The 27,851-nt window shown below is 37.1% G+C and overlaps 2 protein-coding genes across 6 annotated transcripts in view; one reads left to right on the forward strand and one right to left on the reverse strand.

The window, feature by feature from the left end:
- The first annotated feature begins 1,179 nt into the window (after positions 1 to 1,179).
- LOC129255695 (uncharacterized) lies at positions 1,180 to 25,586 on the forward strand. 4 transcript variants are annotated; one of them, XR_010293037.1, is made up of 21 exons: positions 1,185 to 1,269; positions 2,541 to 2,825; positions 3,440 to 3,626; positions 5,183 to 5,426; positions 6,271 to 6,572; positions 7,041 to 7,340; positions 7,888 to 8,037; positions 8,970 to 9,272; positions 9,663 to 9,824; positions 10,904 to 11,113; positions 11,778 to 11,908; positions 13,411 to 13,571; positions 14,076 to 14,218; positions 14,735 to 14,925; positions 16,105 to 16,222; positions 16,845 to 17,038; positions 17,477 to 17,635; positions 19,649 to 19,861; positions 21,194 to 21,804; positions 22,222 to 24,120; positions 24,558 to 25,586. XR_010293037.1 is itself a non-coding variant. In XM_064096825.1 (20 exons), exons 2-20 carry the CDS (start codon positions 2,586 to 2,588, stop codon positions 22,502 to 22,504), a joined length of 4,302 nt encoding a protein of 1,433 aa, XP_063952895.1. In that variant the 5' UTR covers positions 1,180 to 1,269; positions 2,541 to 2,585; the 3' UTR covers positions 22,505 to 25,586. The 4 variants fall into 4 exon arrangements, 2 of the variants coding, with proteins under 2 accessions (XP_063952895.1, XP_063952896.1); XR_010293038.1 differs by having other exon boundaries at positions 1,223 to 1,303; XM_064096825.1 differs by having other exon boundaries at positions 1,180 to 1,269; positions 22,222 to 25,586.
- LOC129255694 (WASH complex subunit 4-like) overlaps positions 25,587 to 27,851 on the reverse strand; it is a 45,616-nt gene continuing 43,351 nt past the window's right edge. For both annotated transcript variants that reach the window (XM_064096828.1, XM_064096827.1), the window contains exon 36: positions 25,587 to 27,778. In XM_064096828.1, the coding sequence (XP_063952898.1) occupies positions 27,729 to 27,778 (50 nt within the window). In that variant the 3' untranslated portion in view covers positions 25,587 to 27,728. The remainder of the gene's footprint in view (positions 27,779 to 27,851) is intronic.

Genomic DNA, 27,851 nt, shown 5'->3' on the forward strand with positions numbered 1-27,851 from the left:
ATTCGAAAACTTGGGAATACTCTTCATAATGCATAAATGTATTCTTTTCCTAACAATTTATAAGGATCAGTTTAATTTATGGACAAATCAGTGGTGGATCCAGAATATTAAAATGGGGGAGGGCCTATAATCGGGGGAGCCACCAACATTTTCAAATTTTAACATTTTCTAACAAGTTGTAGATGATTCTACCATAAACCGCTTTGATGATACGTCACAATACAGTGTGCTCACGTAACCATAAACATACGATATCAAAATTGTGTGTGGAGTGGCTAAATGAGTAAAACAGCATTAACACCATAAAATTTACATAAAATCAACTTTTGCCCAACTTTGTATTTACACGATCTGAAAAACGACTCTTGTGACTTTCAAAAATGGCCATTTTTAATTCAATCTTTAATTACTCATGCATGACTCAACCGATCAATCTTTTTTTTCCAGGAATTGCTTAATGAGTGTAGAAAACCACCTACGAAATATCATATCTCAAAATAATTCCCTTCAAAAGTTACAGCAATTTGATTTAGGAGGGACTTACTTTTTTGTGTATATATAGGAGTTATTGATGGTACAGGCAAATCAAGGGGGGTTTGAGAGGCACAATAAACATTTTGTAATGTAAAATGCCGTTAAAACAGAAGTGTGCCCCCTTTTTGAAAGTGAATACTTTTTTTTTGCTTGTCAATTTTTTCGTGGACGAAATCCTCGAAATTTTTGGTTAAAACCCTTTTTTGGGGGCTTGTCAAATTTTTCCTTAGAAAAATTTGCCCCCTCCACTTTCGAAAAATCCTGGATCCGTCCCTGATTGATGGCATATTGTAGGTTGTTTTTTTTTTTTTTTAATAGAGAAAACGGTAGATTTGCAAAAGATCGATTTCAGTTTTTATACGGAAAGAAAAAAATATATACATAATGATACATGCTGACAAAACCGACAAAACACGATTCCCGTTATATCGAGCAAGATTGAATTGAATATATTTTAAAGCAAAGTAAAATCTGTTCTTCTTTATTAAAACAACCCTCTGTGACTCTTCTTTGTTAAAAAATCCCAACAATGCCCCGAACAATGCATATATTGCGAACAAAAAAAAGTTTCTTTCTCTTCGAGAAAATTTTCTTCACGACACCATAATTATTTGGACGCAGATTCAATTTATGGTCGCCAAATTCAGTCCATTTGCGTTGTCATATCAACTTGCCGCTCGCAGTGCAGCGAGCAGACCCGTTTTGATTAAGAAATCTGTAGGCCTACCCCCTAGTGTAAGTTCACTGATTATTATTGAAGTTTTGAAAGGTGATTTTTTTCATTTTTATTAAATAAATATGTTTTATGCTTTCCTATGTTATATATTGTATGGAAAATTAGGTTATAACCAGTTAGATAGTGTCCTAATTTCACACTTGTTCATTTGGCGTCGCTCGCAGACCGAACAAGTCAAGCCAAGGGTAATCTTGTCAACATCGTGCGGGGCAGCCCGGGCGTCTCCCACCGTGGGCACTCGCCTGTCTCAATCGGAATGTAATCTTTGACTTTGCCAGTGCAGTGAGTGAGTCCAAACTTCGCGGACAATCAATATCTTTATTAAAATCTGATATCATTAACATGAAAAGCGACCTAAAAACTACCCAGTACTGTAGCATTAGGCCTAGTTTCTTTAGCCCGTTTAGGCATGTTATGATTATGAATATGAGTTCAGTATGGTACCGGTAGGCCTAGCCCTAGGCCTATTCATTAAAAAAAAAATTGACAAAAAAGTAAAAACTTTAAAAGTCCAGCAAATTTATCACGTTTTTAGCACCCCTTCCAAAATGAAATTATCTGAAGTCTGAACTTCTCAATAAGCATCACAATATCATCACTTTGCAAGCAGATATTAATTATGAATAAAATTGAGCAAAATGTGGCACTGACATGACTGACTGTAACGCTAGATCTAAGTTAGACCCTTCTTATATAGCATTTTGCTGTCCAGACCATATCTCACCCAATTTGTACATGATGTAGCTTGAGGTTTTTTTTTTATCTAGATCTAGAGTATCTGCGTTGGTGTGCGGCCACTTAACTCTTAAGGGTTATTCCCATCCTGTAACTATTTTGCACAAACCATTTTAATCCATACATATTATGTAAAAAGGACTGATGGGACTTACCTTTTTTATCGCAAAAATTGTCTGATAAAAGTGATAGCAATCGCGGTGGTCAAGGTTGACCACCACTTTATACCGCGATCGCATTCCCCAGTCGGCGGCCACCCTGTCTCCGGTAGACCCAGAGTCTACATGATTGGTAAAGATTGACATAGACAGTGCAGTGGGTTACTTATGACATCTAGGCCCTAACTTTCTTTCCTAATTAATTTTTACAAAAAACACTTTTGAATTTTTTTTATATGGTGGGTACATCTATTTGATTCTATTTATGTTTATTGCTATTATACTGTAACTAAACCTTTCAAATCCATAATGTCTGTTTGCTTGTGAGATATACTACTGAAACATCAGAGGGTCTACCAATATTTTTTCCATTTTAGGCTGCAGCATGAAACTTCAATAAAAAAAAAGACTTTAAAAGCAAGATGTCAGAAACAGTGCAAGATGAAAAGCCTTCCAACGACAGTGGATCAGTCGTTGGGGAGAGTGAAAAACAAGCAGATGGCTCAATTCCATCTCTAGAAGGAGAGAGTCTTCAAGCAGAAGAAGAAAGTCTGAAGTCTGCATCTCAAGATGGAAATGGTTCAATCGCTGGAAAGTCAGAAACCACTGGCGAAGAAGGAGAGAAGATGAAGGAAGGATCAGATGAGCAGAATGGATCACAGGTTGCTATTAATCAGTCTTACATACTTATCGGAGCTGTGAAATTAAATTCATCGTTGTTGAAAAATGTAGCTTAATTGTCAGTGGATTTATTTTACAATAAGTTAATGTGTCCATTTTTTTTTCAAGCGGTTACTAAACAAAACATTAATTAGCAATTATAGAACCAAAACAGCTGTCAACTTCGACCACAGATTTGGAATTCAGGCCATTTATCCATGAAAATCCTGCTTAGTTACATGTTTGATATTTGTAGATTACAAAATATTTCATAACTCGTTTTCGACCTGCATGAAAATAAAATGGGATTCAAGCATCAAATCAGTATATTATTTGCAAATCTGTATGGGAATGTAGTTGTATGAGATTAGCAAAGTATAGTAATCCTGGTTCTAGTAGCAATCACCTGATTAAAGGACCACCTGTCTTTAACAACCCCAAATTTGGTTTCTCTTTTCCCATTGAGACATGTGTTAAATAAACCTGGTTTATCAAGGCCACTTGATTAGGACAGTTTTCCTTGTCTTGCTTGGATGGTCTATATATGCAGGTTCCACCATAGTGTGTATCATGCAGTGTTAATTACATACTTTACACACCCCTCTCTCTCCTACAGATAAGTACACAATCCAAGGATGAAGAGGAAACGTCGGAAGCAACCGAGACGGCCGACTCCTTCAGCTCCACCGAGATTCATTCTTCAAGAAGATGGCGGGGCAAGAAGAAGAAAGATGAACCTGTGATACCTGATGGTGAACATACTGTTACCCTCTCAGTTGTGATCGCTAAAGCGATACCAACAGGTAAATCTAATCTATAAATAATAGTATTATTATTATATAGCTCCATCTTTCTAGATATAATCTATTGCAAGGTGCGCTATGAAATATTAACCCGGCTTTAGCTCAAGCTGCTCATTCTAGCGCTCGGGGCATTCAAGGAATTAATCCTGCTTTGTACCCGTTCACATTGCCTGGGTTGAGTCCCGGGGGGGCCACTTCCATTGACGAGTGGATACCATGCGCGACCATGGGGTCTCGAAAAGCACCCTAAACACGTATTTTTCATATTCTGAAAATGCACCCCTTAACAAGTATTGGCGTCTGAAACCCTACCCTTAACAAGTATTGGAAACAAAACGATACTCTTGGCAAGTATTCCCTGAAATGAACCCCTAAAAAAGTACAGCGATATTTCATTGTTATTTCACGGGTCCGTCGGTCGTCGGTTTTACCTTTACACAGTACGGCCTCATCGTCCACACCTCGCGTAAACACGTAGTGTTGGGGCAAAAAAGCCAAAAAGGACATCCTTTATAAAACATTTTAATTTTGTTTTATCATCCCCGCAAATTTGACCTTAAACACGTAGCTTCACTAGCGAAATAGATACACTTTTTTCATTATTTTTGTGTTTTTGACACCCTTATCACGTTACGTACGTAACGTGCCCTATCTTGAAAAAGACATCCTTTTTACGTGTTTTTTTGGTCGCGCATGGTATCCACTCGTCAATGTAAGTGGCCCCCCCGGGGGTTGAGTGCAGCACACTGGGTTTTTTTTTTCTCAGGGGGTGATTTGATTAGCAATTTTTGCCTTGGCATGTAACATTTTCTTCACAATTATTGTTGTTATAGGATTGAATATTCAAAAAGTGAAAATAGATAGTCTTAGCAGAGCTGCCAAGTAGTACGATTTTTCCGTATTTAGTACGTTTTTGCAACCAAAATACGGCAGTACGTTTTTTCTTTAAAAAATACGTTTTTTGTATTTAAAAAAAAAAAAAAAAAAAAAAAAAAAAAAAAAAACTTTTTTTTTTTTTTTTTTTTTTTTTTTTACAAAATCGAAATTTATTGAGAAAAATCATCTCTCTATGTCTCTATTTCATAAAACGTACACAAATATGGTTATTAGATCAATGTAATTTCAGGTAACTTGTTTTTTTTTAAATCATTTTTTTAAAACCAAGGTGAGATATACACAAGTTTCAATGTTTTTTTTTTTTCATCTGCAAGAGCAGTGCACATTTTAGCTTGCATGCAGCTTGAGCGCCGTGATGGGCGAGTGCGCCAAGCATTTTATTATGAAATACACTTTTTTGGAGAAAAATACAAAATATTTATCTCACATGGTAAAAATACTGATTATTTGGTCAAAATACTGATTTTGGGGGATAAGAATACTGAAAATGCAAAATACAACTTGGCAGCTCTGTTAGGGCTATAATTGTTGAACATATATTTTGCTTTATGAGTTTTAATGAAGTAATAAAAAAAATGAAAGTTATTATTTTCTTGAGTATTGATTATTGCTAGCGAGGAATGTCAATATACCATTATTTTCATATGTTTATTCAACAGTGGACGACCCGGACATGCCGAAATTGGAGGACGTGATGAAGAAGAAGAAACAGAGGATAGTTGAGGCGCCCAAGGCACAAGGCTACTACCACTGCCAGTACCACCTACTCCCTGATGATGCCGACCCCATAAGAACGGATGTCGTGACCTTTGGCATGGCAGCTAAGATCTACACTGAGCATGACTCCAAGGTGCTGAAGACATGGCAAGAAGGGGATCTGACATGGATTGCGTGGTCTCATAGGTAAACGCATGAATCAAATGTTTATGTTGAAAGGTCTGTAAATGACATTAAATTGGAAAATTATGATAATGATATGCAACATTCGTACTGGGCTTAGGAGATCTTACTTGAATCGCCTGCTCTCATAGGTAACAATATCAATTGAAATGTTTTTTGTTGCAAAGTGCAAAAATGACACTTGGAAAATTATGATAATATAATGTAACATTTATATAGTCTGCAGGCACATACCCTTGGATTGATTTCATATAGTGCATAATGCAGAATCTGAAGGAGACTAGATTCACTCAGATACTGTGGATGTTTCTACCAAGAATGTAGACAGGGAGTTTGTAGTCTTTGTTTTCATCAAAGACATGGGATAAGTGTGAAGTGTCCAATCGGAGTCTGAGCTTGCAGACTAACATCTATACGGGCTTAATTGTTTCTTATCACTACATAGTATTGACCCAGCCTAAACAGCACTGAGCCCTGATGGAGTATGTGGGCATTCAAGGAATATTTTCCTGTTGGTTAGCCCCTTTTACTACACCCGGTTGGAGAGTGGCAAATTGTAGAGTATCATTCTTTGGCATAGCGTCGATTCACACGTGGCCATTTCTCCACCGAGATATTAAATGGTTACACGTAGGATACAAACATTGATGACATTGGCTTCTTGATTACTCATTGCTGGAATACTCTAGGGAAGTGAAGAAAGTACATCACTGCAATTGTGATTAAGTCCGAATCCAATGACCAGGGTAGTCATATTATAACTTAAAGGCAACTTTCCGATGTGATTTGTACTATATAAAATCAGAAATTTATCATCATTATTATTATTATCAATTCCTATTTTCAGCCACAAACTTCACGTCACCAGGGACCTTCTTCTGAAGCTTTTCAATCATACCCTCGAACTACGGGTTTGGGAATCAAAAGAGAAGGTCTCCCCCAAGGCCCGCTTCGACCGCCCCAAGGCTTTCCGCCTGCCCCAGGGTAAGCCTGGAGAGGATGCCCAGGACATCGGTGGGGTGAGATCGCTGGTTCTCAAGCAGTCAAGGAGTTATGAAGCCTTGCAACCAAAAAAGTTCTGCCTGGATAGACCGGTGCCGACAAAGGGACCGCCTGAACTTGGAGATATGAAGCAGTACCAGAAAAGAGGTACGATGTAAGGTGTGGTGATGGTGAAATAAGAATGATGCTAGTGATGTTAGGATTCTATTAGATGAGAGAGTGATAATAAATAATGATTATTATAGAAATGGTGCAGTAATCATTTCAATAGGGATTCTGGTGATGATGAAAGTGAATGTGATGATGATGATGGTGATGGTGATGGTGATGATGCTGCTGCTGCTGATGATGCTGATGATGATGATGATGATGATGATGGTGGTGGTGGTGGTGGTAATGATGGTGATGAATAAAATAAGATGATAACAATAATAACAATGAGACATGCCATACATCAATTATGTACCTTTGGTATAATCAGTTTTGTTATTCTTTTTCAACAAATCAAAACTACATAATGAACTCATAAGCATCATCTATGTTAAATTAAATTAAAAGGTCATCATTTCCAAACCGTCAATATTTTTTTATAGTGTCAATAATATTTTTTTACAGATGAAAAAGGGAGACTTGTTCATGATGCAAAGCACAGTCACACACAGTCTCGTGAAGGTTCCAAGGCGCTATTGCCAAAACCCCCGCATGCTTCAGAACACATCGTCAAACCCCAACATTTGCATCATAAATCCCAATCTGCAAGGAAAATGAGCAAGGCAGAGAGCACTACAACATCCAAACTGTCCCAGAGAGCAGCTAGTTCACCTCCACATGGCAAAGATAGCAAGCAAAAGAAGGAGAGCTTGTCGGCTTTACAGGGAAAAGAAGGAGAAATTGACGGAGCTACCCCTTGCTCAGGTGTGTGTGTGATCACTATTGACACTTCCTACAGAAACATGGAATTGATTAGTTCCTGTTAGTAATGATACCAAAAATGTTCAGCATTTATACCGCTAAAGATAATTAGAGAGAAGAAGTAACAGACAACCAGGGCAGATTTTGATTGATTAATTTCAAGAAAACTAAGCCAAAGGAAAGGATTGTTAAGATGCAGAGTATGATAATTTGCCAGCTAAGTAGCAAAAGAAGAGACATGAAGTCAAGAGGCAGTGCCCGGGGGGGGGGGGGGGCGATTGTAAATGAGAAAAAGGTAGAGCAAAAAAGGGGAAACAGGGAAAAGAATTTATAAAAGAGGACATGAGTCGTGAATCTCAAGATACCCCAGTCAATATTCAAGTGGAAACCTCCTAGCCTAGAGTATGTATGTACATTGTAAGTAGATTCAAGAATTAGCAGTACAAAAATGATTGTTTGATCCTCAAATCATGAATCATTTGTCAATACCCTTCCAAATATTCTCTCTCTCTTTTACATATTTATTTTCATTTTCTTTTGAATCTTCCAGGAACGCGGAGAGTATTCAAGGATTCACCAATGCAGCGAGAAGCCAAGAGGAAATCTTATAAAGCTGAGCAAGCTGCAGCTGCAAATGCCGCACACATCAAGAAGTTTGGCAATGCCTGTATTCCCATCAGGATGAAGTTACTATTTGCAGGTAAAAATCAATTGGTAGATATATTTCTACCTTTAAATACTCTCATTGAAAAAAATGTGATATATTGTGCTTATTTCAAGTTGAAACAAATACTTTCAAAGCTAGTCCTTGATTTTCAAAGCCTTGATAAGTCATTTTATTCTCGCCTGCATAGCAGAGCGAGACGACAGGCGCCGCTTTTCTGACGGCGGCGGCGTTGTCAACATTGAAATCTTAACCAAGGTTAAGTTTTTTAAATGACATCATAACTTAAAGTATATGGACCTAGCTCATGAAACGTGGAGATAAGGTTAATCAAGTATTATTGAATATCCTGCCCGAGTTTCAGGTCACATGACGAAGGTCAGAGGTAATTTAGGGTCAATGAACTTTGGCCAATTTGGGGGTATTGTTTAATTACCATCATAACTTTGAATGTTTATGGATCTAGTTCATAAAACTTGGACATAAGAGTAATCAAGTATCACTGAACATCTCGTGCAAATTTCAGGTCACATGACCAAGGCCAAAGGTCAATGAACTTAGGCCATGTTGGGGGTAATTGTTGAATTGCCATTATAACTTTGAAAGTTTATGGATATATATCATGAAATGTGGACATACGGGTAATCAAGTATCACTGACAAGTCTGAGGTCACATGATCAAGGTCAAATGTCATATATGGTCAATGAACATAGTATTATATCATTATATAAATGGTATTTTTTGTGAATAATTATTTTATAGTAGTTTTCAAAGTCAGCACTGCCGCTATATTGATTCGCGTAATGCAGGCGAGACTGCCAGAGGCCTCCACTTATTTATTGTTCACTAATCTTACATTTGTTAGTTTTATTTGTATTCCTTCCTATGTAAACATACTTTTTATATTGATTTTCGTATTGTGTTTTTATTTCAATATATTGTATTCATGAATTTGGAATACTTGTAGATTTGAAGACGGTCACCAATCGCCTAGATTCACCGGTTGTAGGGATCCGAGACGTTTTCATCACCGTCTCCCTAGACGGCCCTCTTATGTCCCCTGACCAACGATTGGACCTTAACCCCTTGGTCCTCAAGGTCGTCTCTGCCTTAGATATGCCCGACACACCTCTCAGTCATGCTGAGCTTGAGAGGAGATGTTTGCCGGTTTATACATCATATAAGTTCTACAAGCAACCAGAATATATGAGTGTTAGGAGGGAACACAGTAAGAATATCTACTGGGATGACGTCAATGTGGAGCTGCTAGGTGAGTTTGGTGAAGATAGTTTTTCATGTTTACTTGGTGATTGGACTGCTCATGATTTTGAACTGTTTTTGTACAATAATGAAGGGTTCTTTAATATCACTAATTTTGGTTGATACCAAGAATATGCATAGCCAAGTTTAGTAACATTGGTAGTAATAATAGTTGACACATACATACTACATCTACTACTTCTACTACTACTACTACTACTACTACTTCTTCTACTTCTAAAACTACGCGCTATAATACTTGCAATTTTTATTTGTATTTTAGTCGTCCTTTTTTCTTCCTGTATTGTGTGTATGTTCGTTCTTTTTTCACTGGGCTTTCAGCACTCTACAGAGTAGATTTGATGCATTATAAATCATATCCATTATCATTATTATTCAGGTATCATTCCAAAAGGAGAACTGCTGGAGTACCTACGTGGAGCTCCGTTAGAGATCCAGGTACATGACCGAGACCGAAGACCTGAAGATATCAAGCAGAAACCAACTCTGTTCGGTGAAGATACAGAGGATGATAAGATTAGCAATGTGGGCATGGTGGCAAGTAAGTGATTGCTTAACATTTTAAGATAGTAGTGATCAATGTGGGAGTGTCATGGTTCTGACCCTTGCCTTGTCAGAGGATCGTGAGTTCAAATCCCCCTCCCCCCATGGCCTAATGTCCTTTGGCAAGAATGTAATCCACCTTTTGCCACTCTCTACCAAGGTGTTAAATTGGTACCTGGTATGATGTGAAAGCCTATATGTAGTTTGTCCTGCAATTGAGTTTTGAAACTCTTGCTTGAATGTATACATTGTATGTGGGAAAACGAAGATACAAAGAACGAGCTAATAATATGATAATAGGCATTTATATTCCGCCATCTATCCAGAAATAATCTATTCCAAGGCGCATCGTTATTATTTTTAGCTCAAGCTGCCTTCCAGCGCTCAGTGCATTTCAAGGAGTTTATCCTGCTAGGCACCCATTCACCTCACCTGGGTTAAGTGCAGCACAATGTGGGTGAATTTCTTGCTGAAAGAAAACACACCATGGCTGGGATTCAAACCCATGTCCCTCTGATTTAGAGACGAGAGTCGTAACCACAAGACCACAACACCCCCATGCATACCTGTAAACTGTAAAGTGCTTAGAGATTATGTTCTCTTATAAAGCTCTTCATAAAATTATTGGTAGAAGTGCTGTTATCTGAAGAAAAAAATCCTGTCTTGGAACTGTTCCAGCAAACCAGGAAATATGGTCACTTTGTTCTTAAAGGGTTAACAAATCTTACAGACTTTTTTCTGGCCGAAGGTAAGAGACCAAAATACAATCTTTTCAAAGGAAGAATCAAATTATGGAATCCAAATGCATCGCTGAGATTGATTGATTTATTAATTTGTTTACAAATCTTGTGATTTCTGTCTATTCTTTCTGTCTTAATTAAGTTGAGAGAACTGCACATAATCTTTTCAAATCTTTTGATTTCTGTCCATTGTTTCTACCCTATTGAAGGTAAGAGAATTACACACAATCCTTTCAAATATTATGATTTCTATGTATTGTTTCTACCCTAAAGTAAGAAAACTACATACAATCCTTCCAAATCTTATGATTTCTGTCTATTGTTTGTGTCATATTAGGTAAGAGAACTACACATAATCCTTTCAAGGGAAGAATAAAACCATGGGATCCGTATGGCATCGCCAAGATTGACCTATCTGGCTTGCTTCTTGGTGAGAAGATCATCTATCAGACATCACCCATCCATAACTGCCCTCTTCCTGACCTCTTGGGGAGAGGTGTCAAGAACAACAGGCTGATTGGTGTGTCCAACGCAGCCGATGGACCAAGTAAGTATTATTTATATGAATGCCCCCGACCTCAATGAACAATGTAGCCAATCAGACCCGAGGGTTGTAAATAAGAAGGCTGTGCAATTTGCCAAGTTCTGGCCTAATATCTGACATTCAATTGTATGTGAAAATGATTGACACAGAAGAACAAGACTTCTTTCTATGATTGATTGCTATGATTATTTTGTATAATATACTGTAAGGGCTGATCCAGCGTTATCCAATGAGAAGTGGGGCAAAAAAATAATCCATATTTTCCTTGATGGACTGCTTAAAAAAGCTAAAAGGCATTTGGAACAAAAAAAGGAACTTAAATGTCTAATGATGAGCTACAAGAGTCTTACAAATCAATTAAAAATTTTGGTTCCAAATGTTTATAGCTCTTGTAATCAGCCGCAGCTCAATTGTAGTTCTCATTTTTAATAAATCTTGCAATCAGTTGCAACCCAATTGTAGTACCCAATATTGATAATAAGTCTTGCAATTAATTGCAGATTTACTATGGAATGATGGTTTACTTCTTGCAACAGATGTATCAATTGATTGCTACAGTTAGAATTGATCTTTGATTGCAAGTTTACAATACAATAAATAGATGATCAGTAGATCCACATTGCCATACAGTATATCACCGTATTACATGATATTTGTCCTTTTGCAGAAGATGAGCCATTGCCTGTTGGACACTACATTGATTCAGATGCAAGGTTAAAGGTCAGACTAGAGGTTGCCCATGCTATCACGACCCCACAGAAAGTGCAATCTAAACCAGAGGTGGAAACTCCAGCAGAGGTAAAAAAAAAAATACAGACCTCTCAACTGTTTTGAATTTTGAAGAAAGAATGTGAGTTTTTGTCTCACCTGCATAGCAGAGTGAGACTAATCAAGTATTACTGAACATCCTGCCTGAGTTTCAGGTCACATGACCAAGGTCAAAGGTCATTTAGGGTCAATGAACTTAGACCATGTTGGGGAATCAACATCAAAATCTTAACCTAAGGTTAAGTTTTTGATATGTCATCATAACTTTGAAAATATATGGACCTAGTTCATGAAACTTGGACATAAGGTTAATCAAGTATTACTTAATATCCTGCTTGAGTTTCACGTCACATGACCATGGTCAAAGGTCATTTAGGGTCAATGAACTTTGGCCAAATTGGGGTATCTGTTGAATTACCATCATAACTTTGAAAGTTTATGGATCTGATTCATGAAACTTGGACATAATAGTAGTCAAGTATCACTGAACATCCTGTGCAAGTTTCAGGTCACATGATTAAGGTCAAAGGTCATTTAGGATTTATGAACTTTGGCCAAATTGGGGGTATTTGTTGAATTACCATCATAACTTTGAAAGTTTATTGGTCTAGTTCATAAAACTTGGACATAAGAGTAATCAAGTATCACTGAACATCCTGTGCGAATTTCAGGTCACATGACCAACGTCAAAGGTCAATGAACTTTGGCCATAATGGGGTATCTGTTGAATTACCATCATTACTTTGAAAGTTTATGGATCTGATTCATGAAACTTGGCCATAAGAGTAATCAAGTACCTTTGAACATCCTGTCCGAGTTTCAGGTCACATGACAAAGGTCATTTAAGGTCAATGAACTTTGGCCATATTGGAGGTATTTGTTGAATTACCATCATATCTCTGTAAGTGTATTGGTCTAGTTCATAAAATGTAGACATAAGAGTAACCAAGTATCACTGAACATCTTGTGCGATTTTCAGGTCATTTAAGGTAATTGAACTTTGGCCATTTTAGAGGTAGTTATTAGATTGCTGTCATAACTTTCAAAGTATATAGTGTATAAAATGTGGATATAGGGGTAATCAAGTATCACAACTGGGCGTTGTGGCGTGCGCCTGTAATCCAAGCTATGCGGGGAAGTTACAAATTGATGCAGAGGTTCGAGCCCTGGTCACGTCTTTCGGATGGTGACGTTAAAGGTCGGTCCCAGACGTAAATAATCATATCTGATTGATACACGTCTGACAAAACTCAAATACACACACACACACACACTGACAAGTTTTAGATCACATGATCAAGGTCAAATGTCAATGAACGTAATATTGTATCATTATATGAATGGTGTTTTTGTGAATAATTATTTTATAGTAGTTTTCAAAGTCAGCACTGCTGCTATATTGAATCGCGTGATGCAGGTGAGACAGCCAGAGGCATTCCACTTGTTTGCCATTTTGAGCTCGTTTCAAGATCATCTTCCTGTATTTTCTTTCTAACTTTAATTACTGTGATATTATTCATTTTGATTGCCAGAGCCCATTCTCTCGTATCATCTACATCTTTGACTACAAGAATACAAAATTCCTTCATCAGCTTCTGAGATTAGTAACATCAATCAATGCTGCAGCCCTAGACCTAGCACATCTTCCAGACCATATTGTAGAAGCAGCTTTATCCACCTACAAACTCTCACCGTAAGTACACCAACGGCTATGGTCGGGACTGCCAACTCTTACAAATAGTATTTGCTTAACAAATTATGACAGAAATATGAAAGGGCATCCAAATCATACGAATTCTGAGCTTAAAAGCAGGAGAAATTAAATGGGGGTGAAAGAGCTTCTTTGTTAATAATGATAATGGTGATGGTGATGATGATGATGATGATGTCGTGATTACCTTGGTAACCACTTTAGTCCTGAAGACTGTTCTCACAACAGGCCCTGCTTAACATGATGAATGTTATTTTTACTTTGATAGGTATACACAGAATATTGTATGTAAACACACATGGTAGTCCTGAAGCAATCTAGAATGCAGTGAAAGGCATATCCATTCGAGCTAATCTAAAAAAGTATAGTAGATTATCCCTTCAACTCATCTTAATCTCAAATTGATTAAACGGATGTTGCATAAGAGAAAATGGTTTTAGAGCTGTGATGATTATGAAAGTTTTCTATTTCTTCCATCCTCTCCAGGGCTCAGCAGAAGAGTTCCGACCTAGACATCGTAACTGGTTTCCAGATCCTAGACGGAGAGAAACACATTTTTGTGTTGGAGGGACTAAGGGATTATTCAATCAACAATTTATGGTGCAGTCTGCCCAGACCACAAAAACAAGGTAATCTATCAACTTTTGCCTCGATGATGGCTCTGTGACATCGTTCCCGCAGAGATTTCATTTGGGATAGGTTTCCTCTTAGTAGACTTGCCCTGCCCTCTTGGAAATTTTCAGGTTGGAATAATATCTGAGGGGGTGGGGGTTGTTCTCCTGTGGTTGCATTCCTGTGATATTCAGTTATAGGCTATTTGAAAAAAAAAATTGATTTACGTCACATAGTGTATTCCAGATATATATATTGATCATTTCATTTTAAAAAGTTGGATTGGGCAATTGAATTTTAGCATTCTAAGCACTAAACCTTGAAAAAACAATGCATACTGTGAAATAAAGGACAGTGTTCTCTGCTCATGAGATTGTTTTTCAAAGAAAGCAACTCATCCTGAACAATTTACGCTATCGTAATCAATTTTCTGATCTTTTATCTTTTAGGAAATTAAAACAGGAGCAAGTGTTAATGTTGGGTAATTTTTCATTTCCTTCCCTATACTCTGAATTTGTCCTTTGTACGTACAGATGGAGTAATTTTCGAGGCCCTGTACAACTCCGATATGATGTTTAGCGAGAGGAAGTATGCTGCCCTCGATGTTGACCTGTGTCGTATCAAGCTTCATGAGCCTATGTCTGTCATTGTTAAGCAGCCTTTGCTGTACGTCAGGGACATGGTGCCAAGACCTTGCTTTGAGGCACTCATCAAACTTGATCAGGTGATAAATTGATCCACATTGTGTTGCACTCAACCCAGGTGAGGAGAATGGATACCTGGCAGTGCTTTGTGCAGCATAAACACTAAAGCTTGCTTGATGATATCCAAGTCCTCTGAAAGTGCATATAGATGATATATCATAATGTAATATGTGCTACTGTAATTTTTCGCGCTTGGCGGCTTCAAAACATATTTGCGGGTTCTTGAATTCGCGCTGCACACTCCATAATCACAAAGTCACTTCCTTCTTCCCCATCTGTGATTGGTTTTGATTAACATTTCAGCAACAAAATTGTATTTTCTGATCATAATTCTTGCTCTAAAGCGGCGTAATTCAGCATTGTTTTGATCCAATCATGAGCTTTTGTGACATATAGTGCAACTTTTCTTTGCGGGGCGGACATCTGGGAAGGCAAAACGGAGGTGCTGCTGGCCTGGTATAGACGGCCTAGCACCGGGTAAGGACTGGGGGGATTACGGCTAATCCAAGTGCATGGGATCAAGCAACAAACCTGGGTGATCGACAAGACATCTTCTTAAAAAATAAACTGATCTAAACACTCACCAGTCAAAAAGCAAAAAACAACATATATTTCAAGCAAAATCATAATTTAAATACCGATCTGCGAGTGTTTAAAAAAAATGATCGCATTGGAACAAATTCTCGCGATGCATACGATTTTGGAGCTCAAGCTTGCTTGCTTAGATAATGCAGTCTCTTTGCCAAAACGATATACTCAATTGAACTGCGGTTCAAAACTTGCATTAAAATAGATGCTCATAAATTCATGCTCGCCGATCTTGCCTCGAAATCCGCAAAAATTTGCACACCGCAAAAATTTCCACTTTTACAGTATACTAGAACTGTAACAACTTTATACCACCACGAAAAAGCTTCAAACATTATCTGAGAGAACTGTTTGTCATATCATTTATTTTTTATTATTATTGTGAATCTCTTCAACAAAGAGAGATGCTCAATTATTTTTGTTACCAAGTCTTACAATTTGTGTCTTTGATTTAAAGGGGATGAGATGCAATATACCTCTCATTTCCTCAAAAGCAATTTTTTTATTTTCAACAAATTAATCCCTCATAATACTTCATAGATGTAAAAAAAAAAAAAGTATTCTCACTCTGTTTTTTACTTTTGTTTCCAATTCTTTTGATGCTTTCACAGTTGGTAAATCAAGATAAACTGAGGAATGTTAGTAAGAATGACCTGTATCCTTCTGCTGAGTCTATCGTCTCATTAAGTCGAGAGTTTGGTGTTCCTCTCACCACAGCCGACTTTGAAGGTGAGTTCATGTCTTGATGAGATGGAGGAGGGGGCTTAATTATAATGTTTTTTTGGTAATTCCATAAAATAACCAACCTTTTTGTGTTTCCACCCCCCATTTTTTTTTTCCTTTTTATAAAACTGCTTGAGCCTTGATAATATGAAAGCATTTCAATTATTTTTTTTTTCTATAAACTTGAAAATAAACTTACATTTCTGTAAGGTTCCACTGATCATAGGGGGTTGGACGTACATACTTTATGGAATCGCCCCTTTACATGTACAGATTACAGTGCTATATTGATAAGTTGTTAAAGATATTTAGATCAGTATTTTTTCAGATATCTAACTCATTTTATCCCTCAAAAATGTCAAAATACTTTATTTTATTTGAGCTATGCAATTAATTTTGAAATGCGCAATATAGGTTGCCCAATATTTTTCAAATGTTTCACAAAAAGATGTCACCAAATTTTTTTGAAAAAAGTTTTCCATCATTGGTTTCTATTCCATTCAGCAACTAGCTGTATGAAATTTTGTGGGAATGCTCCTTAGGGAGTGGAGAAAGTACTTTTATTGTGTGCAAGAATCTGATGACCATAGAAGCAATTATTATTATCATTATCTTTGATATGTTTCAGATTTGAAGGAGCGTGATGAGCCGGTGTACCTGAGTGAGGATGCCGTCAGATCTCACTCTGCCTCTCAGGTCTTACCTAGTCTTAGACCTCGTAGGATCTGGACCCCACTACAGATCTATAATCCGGACTACATCATGTATAAAGAACAGATGGAACTCATGGGTCCTATGCATGATTTTATCAAAGAGAACATTGTTAGTCAACATATCTTTTCCTTGATAATAATAACAATAAATTTGATTTAAATAGCTGAAATTACAGCATTCAGGATAGAATCTGCTAGGCATATTGGGTATCTTCCTTTTCATTAAGGACTGCATGTATTCAGAATGGAAATTTAAAAAGAAATGGAAAATCCTTGTTATCTTTCAAGTTTTTTTGCAAGGGTATGCAAAATGTTGAAGGTTTTATAACTCTATTTTTTAAAAGGTTTAAAGGATATTTTAAAGTTATTCTGAATTTTTACAATACAATATCTTAACTTCACTGAAATGGTTAAATGCAAAGATCTGATGAAGCTTGCAGCTTCGTAAGTGAAAGCTTTCCAAAGCAGGTAAAATTTAATGATTGTAAAAAGAAAATTGTTTTCTCATGCTATCTGAACTTTTTTCATTTGTTTTTCTTTGGGACAGAATCATGTGAACAAGATAAGCGAGGAGAATACGGCTAAGAAGGTTAAACCACGTACCATTCGGATTGAGCCTGTTAATGGTGTGGCCCATAATTACAGCACACAGACACTCAATGCTACTGAACAAGCCAAGGAACTACTAAGACAGGAACTCGCACAAGTAAGTAGTGATGTCTTTTCTCATTTTATGGGGGGATGGGGAGTGTATCAAAAGTATCTCGTGTTTTCTTTCAGCAAGAAATTCATCCACACTGAGCTGCACTCGACCCAGGTGAGGTGAATGGGTACCCGGCAGGATTAATTCCTTGAATGCACGAGCGCTGAAAGGCAGCTCTAGCTAAGGCCGGGGTAATAATGATAATAACAATGCGCCTCGGAATAGATTGTTTCTAGTTAGATAATAATATAGGGTATTTATATTGCGCACATATCCACCTTGTTAGGTGCTCAAGGCGCTCCTATATTACCCGGCTAAGCTAGGCGTTCATAGCGCACACAGCTTTTTATGGAATTACTTCCTACCGGTACCCATTTACCTCACCTGGGTTGAGTGCAGCACACTGTGGATCAGTTTCTTGCTAAAGGAAATTACGCCATGGCTGGGATTCGAACCCACGACCCTCTGTTTCAAAGTCCAAAAAAACTAATCCACTGGGCCACAACGCTCCACTGTAGATGGCGCTATACAAATGCCTATTATTTTTATTAAAGGAAGGATTATATATTTGTATTCATAATGCACCATTGAAAGGCAAACTTCCAGTAAGGAGATAATGACCAGCTATTTTGCACTCATACTTATCACACAGGGACTGTGGTGCAGTGTAGATAATATTATTGTGGTTATAGCTTAAAGGGGAATGAAACCCTTGGAACAAGTGGGCTTGTGTGGAAAGAGAAAAATCAAAGAATAAGATCAAAGAAAGTTTGAGAAAAATTGGACAAATAATGAGAAAGTTATGAGCATTTGAATATTGTGATCACTAATGCTATAATAATAATAATAATAATAATAATAGTGATATTTTATATAGCGCGCACACCGTCCAGAGACGCTCATGGCGCTAGGCCAGCAACAGTTCCTTTAGATAGCAAATATTATATACACGTACATTACAAACAGCTACTTAGATATAAATAGAAATCTTGAGTCACTACAAGTATCATCCTGGAAATTCCCAGCTACATCCTGGTGGGGCCTGGTGCCCTTGTGCTTGCTGCCCCGTTCACCAACAATTTAAGGGGCAAGCCCGGTCAGCTCAGTACTCACAGGAGCTCTAGCAAATAAGGGCACCAGCCCCCATAGGAAGCTAGTCAGACCAGCGTGTGATGACACAGAGTGTACCTTAAATGCATACAAAACAAATATTATTTCTTTAAAAATGTACATAATTATACAGTGTATATAGAGTTAGTTGTGAAGATATTAAAGGTTGAACATATAGGTCTTAAGGTGTACTTTAAATGTTTCATGTACTTTAATGGAGCGAAGTGACTGAGGAAGTTGATTCCACAACTTGGCCGCAGCATGTGAGAAGGACCTATCCCCCCAAGAATGTCGGGTACGAGGAATCAGAAGCAAATTGTATGAAGATCCTCCCATTGGCAATGCGACAGATTTGTGTGATGTCCCATGTGAACAACTTTCCCTTTGATGGACTATAAAATACCCCCAAAATGTCTCTTTTTGCTCTTATGGTGATACAAACTCTTTATCCATAATATATTCTTTGAAAATCTGTATTACAAGTCCTCCTCTATAAAGAATTAATGATCTACTGATAGATGTGATAAAAGAGGCAGTTTAAGTGAAATATATACAAAAGCAATGAGAAAGTTGTTCACATGTGATATCACACATTTTTGTCGCGTTGCCAATAGGAGGATCTACATTACAATAATGATCTAAACTTCAAATGCTCATAACTTTCTTATTATTCATTCAATTTTTCTCAAACTTTCGTTGATCTGTTTCTTTGATTTTTCTGTTTTCACACAAGCTATCTTGCTCCAAAAATTTCATTTTCCTTTAACCCTAGTACTTAAGGAAAAATTATTTCCCTTTTCTATACTCAATATGGTAACCTTCCAGGATTTCAACTCTGTGTGTGTTTCCTCTTTAAATTTTTAGCCCTTGTAACATTCCTTTTTTTGTAAATCTTTTATCTTCCAGGAACCAGACAGAAGGTTCACCTACTGCAAGGACTTCAACTCTGCTTCTGTTGTTCCTGTCAATGTGGAGGCAGTCAAGAAGGCAGAGGAACAGAGATCAAAGGACATGTGGCAGGCCGAAGATGGTTTCATCTACCCTGGCATCCCATCAGCAATAGAGAGTAACGTCCATCCCATGAAACCAGACCCAGCAAGAAGGGATGAACTAAAGGAGGTGAGTTGAGCATTTTTGTCTCACCTGCATAGCAGAGTGAGACTATAGGCGCCGCTTTTCCGACGGCGGCGACGGCGACGGCGGCGTCAACACCAAATCTTAACCTGAGGTTAAGTTTTTGAAATGACAGCATAACTTAGAAAGTATATGGGCCTAGTTCATGAAACTTGGCCATAAGGTTAATCAAGTATTACTGAACATCCTGCCTGAGTTTCATGTCACATGACCAAGGTCAAAAGTCATTTAGGGTCAATGAACTTAGACCATGTTGGGGGAATCAACATCAAAATCTTAACCTAAGGTTAAGTTTTTGAAATGTCATCATAACTTAGAAAATATATGGACCTAGTTCATGAAACTTATACATAAGGTTAATCAAGTATCACTGAATATCCTGCATGAGTTTCACATCACATGACCAAGGTCAAAGGTCATTTAGGGTCAATGAACTTTGGCCGAATTGGGGGTATCTGTTGAATTACCATCATAACTTTGAAAGTTTATGGATCTGATTCATGAAACTTGGACATAATAGTAATCAAGTATTACTGAACATCCTGTGCAAGTTTCAGGTCACATGATCAAGGTCAAAGGTCATTTAGGGTCAATGAACTTTGGCCAAATTGGGGTATTTGTTGAATTACAGCCATAAATTTGAAAGTGTGTTGGTCTAGTTCATAAAACTTGGACATAATAGTAATCAAGTATCACTGAACATCCTGTGCGAGTTTCAGGTCACATGATCAAGGTCAAAGGTCATGTAAGGTCAAAGAACTTTGGCCACGTTGGGGGTATTTGTTGAATTGCCATCATATCTCTATAAGTGTATTGGTCTAGTTCATAAAACGTGGAAATAAGAGTAACCAAGTATCACTGAACATCTTGTGCGAGTTATAGTAGTTTTCAAAATCAGCACTGCTGCTATATTGAATCGCGTGATGCAGGTGAGACGGCCAGAGGCATTCCACTTGTTGTTAAAGTCAGTCTAGGAAAAAGTTGTAAATTTTACATTTATTTTCATTTATTATTTCTATTGAGAATTGTGAGGAAATTCATTAATTAATGGGTCATCTTGAGCTCACTTGTAATTATATAATGCTGGATTGCCAATTGACGAAATTCTTATTGCCTTTTCTCTTGTAAAGTTGCAAAACCATATCTTGTAACCATATGTGATTGCATTATGTTCAGAAATTATATTCAATGTAATGTATTAAAAGAAACTAGACCTTAGTGTATTAACACATTTTTATTGGTTATACATCCCTAAGTATTGTAATATGTTGTGAATTTAATGTAATCTTCTTTTTGAAATACATGGTATATTTGCAGTCCTGGATAGAAAACGTCTTGCATGCCAACGTCTTGAAGCCAACCCTAGAATATCGCAACCGTTACGAATGGGCGCAACGGGACCAGGATATGAACCTCTGGCGGAAGCCCCTCCCAGGCGGCTTTCAGCCTGTCCCACCAATCACCATCCATCTCGCCGGCGACACCCTCAAGGGGGAAAAACAGGCCGTCAAGAACACCGAACAAGACGTCTGGAGGTCGAAGGTCAAAGTGTACGATACGCGGATGCACTTTCACCGGGTCGCCCCGGATACGGAGCTGATGGCGGCAGGGTTCAAGTCCAGCAATCAGATCGACCGTCTCCGTGGCCTGCTCAAGGATGACGCCGAGAAACTGTCACTGGTGCAGGAGAACTTCCAGGACATGCCTGCGCTGTCCGTTGTCATGAACCCATCGGTTGACACGGCAGCCAGGGAGGCGGGGCTGCCTATCCCTGAGGTCAACAGTGATAGGGCATCCATGCTTGGAGAGAGACCAAACTTCATGCCCGGTGCCTACCCCCATGCCAGCCTGGCCCTCTCCAGTAACAGAATACCCATCAGGGATATGGAACATGCCAAGTTTGAGGAACTCAAGGGATATGATTTTAGGTAAATATTGTTTCCCCATCAATACTCAATATACTCTTTGAAAATTCATTTAGAGTACCTGAACTGCTTTTGAATAACAATTTCCAGCAAATTCCTTTGAATCCAAGAATTGCATGTTCTGAAGATATTTCTTGAAGATGAAAATCTTTTCAAGGTGATTTGTTAATATGTGTTGAAATTTGGATGTATTTTAATATGAATAAATAGAGGTAAAACTATCTAAATATATTGAATATGGGGATTTGTTTACCAATTAACTCGTTTGATTTGGTGGGAAAATGATATAATTTACAAAAATATATTTATACTATAACAATTTCACTGCATTAGTTTTGTGTAGAATGACAGAAAGGGACACTCTGAACCAACCTAAATATTTCACACTCTTCCAATTTCCCCTTGTTTACGTCTGGACAGGCTTTACCACAAAGATCGAGGACCAATGCACAAACGTCACATCGAGCCTCTAGCCACCGCAGACAGGGACAACCATCTCTTCAGGAACATGCCCGCCAAGCCTTACCAAGAACCTAGCAAGCTTAGACCGGGCAACGTGTGCTTCCACAAACCCCCACCTGGCATCTACCCTGCCCACGTTCACACCGAGTTTTATTACCCTGATAGAGAGAAGTTCCTCGACATGGGAGAGACCAGGAAGAATGCGACGCAGAAGAAGAAAGTTCTAGAGTCCGCCATGTAAACTGTTCATTCTGATCATTTGTTACACCTATGTGTGAACTCTCGTCATTTTAAGTGTCCTTCTTGCATTGAAGATGCTTCGAGTTGGTGGAAATTCAGAAAGTTATAGTTTATAAAAGACTATTGCAAAAGACAGACCATGTTGTCAAGTAATGCTAAAAAACAAATGTACGTCTTGCACTACTTCACCTCTTCTGCTTTTACACCAATATGTGTATATGTATACTCTCTTTGTCATTCCAAAGTGTTTTCCTTGCTTTACAGGTGCTTCGAGTATTGGAAATTCATACAGAAGATAGTTCAAAGACTATTGCAGAAGACATGCAATGCTGTCAAATTATGCAAGAAAAAATTTTTTTACACAACTTTACTTCTTCCTCTTTCAGAGCGAAAACATAGTTCAAGGACTGTTGCAAAACATGCATCATGCCATTAACTAATACCAGAAAACAAGTGTTCCTTTCAAAAATTTCACTTCTTCCGCTTTCATATGGTGCAAGTTATTTGCGAGATTATGGTGTTTTTGGAATATAATTTCCAAGGAGAAAGGTGCCTTCAACTTCTGTTGCAAGAGTATTAGGCTTTCAAAACCCAGAAGGATTTGAAATATCCCAGTACCATTGTATTTATCGTATTTGGTGCTTGACTTTGTCTTATAAAACTCACTTAGATATTGGAAATACACATACACTCATGCGCACACCAGGTTAGACATGGATTACTTTCTGGGTTAATAAAATCTTATCTATTAACTCAAATTGTTTACACTAATCAGGTCGATTTCCCATGTTACAAAGCCATTGTTTATGATAGAAACTATTACAATAGAGTAACAATTCAAATTCACTTGCAGTTTAACTGTTGATAAGAAATCTTGGTAGACAGGAGCTGCAGTCCATGTCCAGTAGAGATATATTTGGTGCAAACTACAAATTAAAAGAAACTGCCACGCCCACTTTCAAGAAGCACAGACTAAACATACTGCCATTGCCAGACCCTGTTGGCATAGCTAGCAGGCTAGCTACTTAGATATTGCATTCCCCTCTTAACGACAAAGACATTGCTAGAAAACTATTCAAACCATCGGATCCTCATAATATATACGGAGCAGAATTTAGAACTTGCAGTGAGTCTAAGACTGAGCCATGTAAACTTATGAAGCACATGAATGAGAACAAAGATATGCTAATAAGCCAGCTGCACTGCACAACTCTGTACAATAAAACATTAATGGCCAAGACAAGCTATTTGGGTCACTGGCATAGTAATATTGATCAAGGTTTACAAAGTCTTAGATAGACATGACCTTTAACACTTGTATTAGAATATATTGTACTCGTGTAGTGAAAATTTCAGTGCTTTTTACCTGTGATTTCTATTTAAAGAGAAATTGTATATTTATGTATATATTGTAAAATTATAAATACTTAATATGGTTGTAATATATTGATGCAGGATGTGTATATTATATTCTGAATAAGATAATCTGAGATTGGGAGATATTTAACTTTGTAAATTCCATGCAGTTTTATGCTTCATCACTACTTATTTGTATCCTATTTCCGTCCATAGCCTACCTTTGCACAGCTATAAGTATTCAAAAATATTGATGCCTTGGTAGTATAAGGGGGCGTTGCTAGAAACTCATTTAAATGCAATTTCAAATATCAATTTCATAGTTATAGGTTGATTTATTACAATTTTAAATAAATTCAAACTCTCTGTTGTACAAAAAATATTTTCAACCAATTGCAAATTTGCAATTCAAACCTGTCTTGATTTTGTGATCGTGAATTGACTTGCAATTGATTGATCAAAATTATCTTTATCAAAATCAATTTATACTCTTTGTTGTACAAAGCAGATTTTCAATCACAATTTCAAGACTTGTTATAAGTTTGTGATCTCAAATTGACTTGCTAGTGATAGATCAATTTTCATCACTTCAATTAATATTTTCTGTTGCCTAAAGCAGACCTCAATCAATCGTAAGATTGATTGAGGTCAGCATTTTTTAATTGACAAAATTCAAGTTTCCTGCAATTCCCCCTTAGTTTGAAATACTATCTTCCACATTAAATGCTGATAAATTTTAACTTTATAAATTTACATATATGTGCTAGAATTCTTCCTTATATATATCATATCATGTTGGTGCAATATTTTTATAATCTTGATTTTGTTTTGAATATTGAATCCATTGTGGTAAATTCACTTAATTGAAGGACGTTGCCATATCTATCAGGTTAGCATCCATTGCAAGTCATTACTACAGTAGTTCTTATGTGATGCATTATGGGTAAAAGTAGATAGATTTGTCAGCTGCGATACCAGGGCCCCGTCTTACAGAGAGTTATGATTGATCCAATCAATCTCAACTGTATGGAAATCCATCCATATCATAAATTTTTCTCCAGGAAATTTCCACAATTTCCTTTGTAAACAAAGAGAATCACACTGAATCTTCAAGAAAACGATGAATGTGTGAATATACATCATATCTCGAAAATATAATGAACAAATATGCATTTTAGATGTTGATGTTGCTGGCCATCCATTGTTGTGGTTGATTGGATCTATCGCAACTCTTTGTGAGACGGGGCCCAGGAATTCATCTTTCTCATGGTCTTGTGCTCGGGCTAAAGATTTCAACTTACAACTGAAAAGCCTTGGCCAGAAAAATGAGTAATATACCTATATTTTGACTTTTGACAAGATCCATGGCCATTTTTGGTATGCAATTCATGATTCTGGCCATCTTGATATGAATTTGCTGGAGCATTTCATGAAACAGTTCAGATTATTATTATAAGCTACTCGGAATTCTTACATCTGATTCGATGCCGTGTTATTGTGCATCTGGTTAGGCTGATGGATGCGACTTTTGTAAGCAGCTTAGCTGTTATTTAGATGAAAAGTTTTAAGGTTGTATAGAATAAACATTCTTCCTATCAATTTATCTACAAATTGCCTTGTTCATGCTAAACACTGCAATCTAGAAGCAAACTTTTTCCAGAATTTCTCATCATTACAGCACACTTGTACAGAAAATGTAATAAAAGAATATTAACAAAAACTATAAATCTGATTGCATTCGTATGTCTTTATTTCAAGCATATAATTAATAAGATCATCCTTGAAAATACAGATTCTATTAAATCTGACTGAAATAGAGTAGTTTGATGATCTCATTTGCCTTCGATCAAATTGTCCATGATACTGATCCTTAAAATGGAATAGTAAAACCATAGAGCTATAGCTCTATGGTAAAACAGTATAAAAGGATGATGGAGGAATGAGCAAAATGGTTCAAAACATAGAAATTATGCAATTAATCTTCAGTTTTTAGTTTTCTTGCTCAAGGTTAGCAGAAGAAACATAATTCCTACCTGTAATAATATTACAATATATCCACTCTGCAAAGTGGTAGCCCGAGCTAACACCAGGGTAATACTAGTATCCATTTCTAGCTGAAGAAAACACCTCAGCTGTGATTTGAGCCCATGATCCTCTGATCACAGTGCATGATCAAAACCACTAGTCCACAGTCCTTCAATGTCGGGGAATTATTTTTTTACAGGGAGTGCAAATGTAAATTTGAAAAGCAAAAAAAAAAAAAAAAAAAGTTTCACTCCACAAAATGGAGGTCATTTTGGTCCAGAGAAATTTGACAAGCCCCCAAAAAAGGTTTCACTAAAAAATGTATGTCATTTTGGTTATATTTCTCCATTTTGCTACACCTGCCAGAATTCCAGGGGGGCTGCCTAGGATAATCTTGGGGGTGCTTCACCGCTTCCCAGGGCCATGTTCAATTTTTACATCTCCAATCAAATCAGATTTTTGCTTTGCTTTATAAAGCTAGTATGAAAGATTTCTGTGTAAAAGAAACATTTTGGCTTCAATTGAAATTAAATAACACTTTTTTGCCATGCATTCTATAGATTAGATTATAATTTCATGCAGTTTTTTTCTACAGTATAAAACAATGTATATATATCTCTTTTAGATTTGATTTGTATATAATGGTGACATTTACAACATTTTACAACACAAATTTTAAATACATGATACAATTCTTCTTCATTGGTGCTTACTCTAGTTCTAAAAAATCTTATGAATGTTTGTTATGGAACAAACACATTAAAAAAAATTAAACGGTAAACTTGAAGGATTGACCGAATTAAGTCTAAACTTATGCCTCTGCGTTTCCCACAGCAAGATGATATTACCTTCAACTTTCCTTTTTACCTCCATCATATCACCCAACTTAAAATATTCAAACATTAACCCCTGTGACCTTGTGACCCCTAAATCTATTCAGATCATATTCACTCCCACATGCGTAAATGAACCAAGCTTGAAGTTGAGCCGAAACCTTGAATGGTTTATCAAGCTGTCGCGAGAACAGAAATGGGATGGACGGACGGACAGACAACCCCAAAATACATTGCCAAGCCCACCCGAGTGGGGAGAGAGCATATAAAGGAATGTTATTTTCACAAATTATTCACATAAAGGAAAGGAAAGACATTGACATAAGTATTGTAAACTACACAAATCATAGATCTGAATTGAATAATGTCTATAGTCTCTTCATGAGGTACAATTTAGGTGCACTTAAATTCTCAAGGCATGAAAGATTGAATAATTTTTTTTCCCAGCATAAAATCATAACTTTTTTCATCAGTCATAACGCATCTACAGAGAAAAGGTGAAATCAAGCATCAGTTTTTTTTCCGACAGTCATATATCAAGAAATAAATGCAATTGCAAAAGTACAACATATCGGTAAAAGCATTGCTGGGGTGTTTTTAACACATAATACATAATGGGTAATTATTTGGTTGAATAATAGCACTATATCTTCAACTCTCAATGAATCTGTGTGAACTTCTTTTCAATTTCATTACAGAGTATCTATTATGCTTTATGAGGGTAATCGTTCCCTGTCACACATTAAAATCCTAATATCATAATTATAGTAATAATAATTACAATATTCAACCTTTATATAGCGCATAATGCCGTAATGACGTCTTCATAAAGCACTCTCTTTTTTAGTTAGTAGGTCAGGTGCCTGAGCAGGGTCCAATAACACAAAGATTAACAATTGTCCGCTCGATGTTCACAATTGATTGTACATTACTGTCAATGCAATCAATCGTTATAAAAAAGTCCTACGATGGTTGCTAAGCTTTGTGTTATGGCCCCGGATTGTAAGCTGCCTAGCTGGCCATGATGGCAGGGAGGTTGGAGCTCGGTGGTGCTTGGATAGCTACGGAGGCAAAATATAATGGTGGTGTAAGTGATCAACAGGTCAAATATTTCAAGTAAATCAATGATATTCT

The sequence above is a fragment of the Lytechinus pictus genome, chromosome 3, assembly GCF_037042905.1.
Source record: "Lytechinus pictus isolate F3 Inbred chromosome 3, Lp3.0, whole genome shotgun sequence".
NCBI classification, from domain to species: domain Eukaryota; kingdom Metazoa; phylum Echinodermata; class Echinoidea; order Temnopleuroida; family Toxopneustidae; genus Lytechinus; species Lytechinus pictus.

What these genes read in the sequence shown, in the direction of transcription:
- LOC129255695 (XM_064096825.1), top strand. Translation starts at nt 2,586, where the DNA reads ATGTCAGAAACAGTGCAAGATGAAAAGCCTTCCAACGACAGTGGATCA. An exon ending in CAATGTGGGCATGGTGGCAA is followed by an intron (nt 9,825 to 10,903) that starts GTAAGTGATTGC and finishes GTGTCATATTAG; the next exon opens with GTAAGAGAACTACACATAAT. An exon ending in CACTCATCAAACTTGATCAG is followed by an intron (nt 14,926 to 16,104) that starts GTGATAAATTGA and finishes ATGCTTTCACAG; the next exon opens with TTGGTAAATCAAGATAAACT.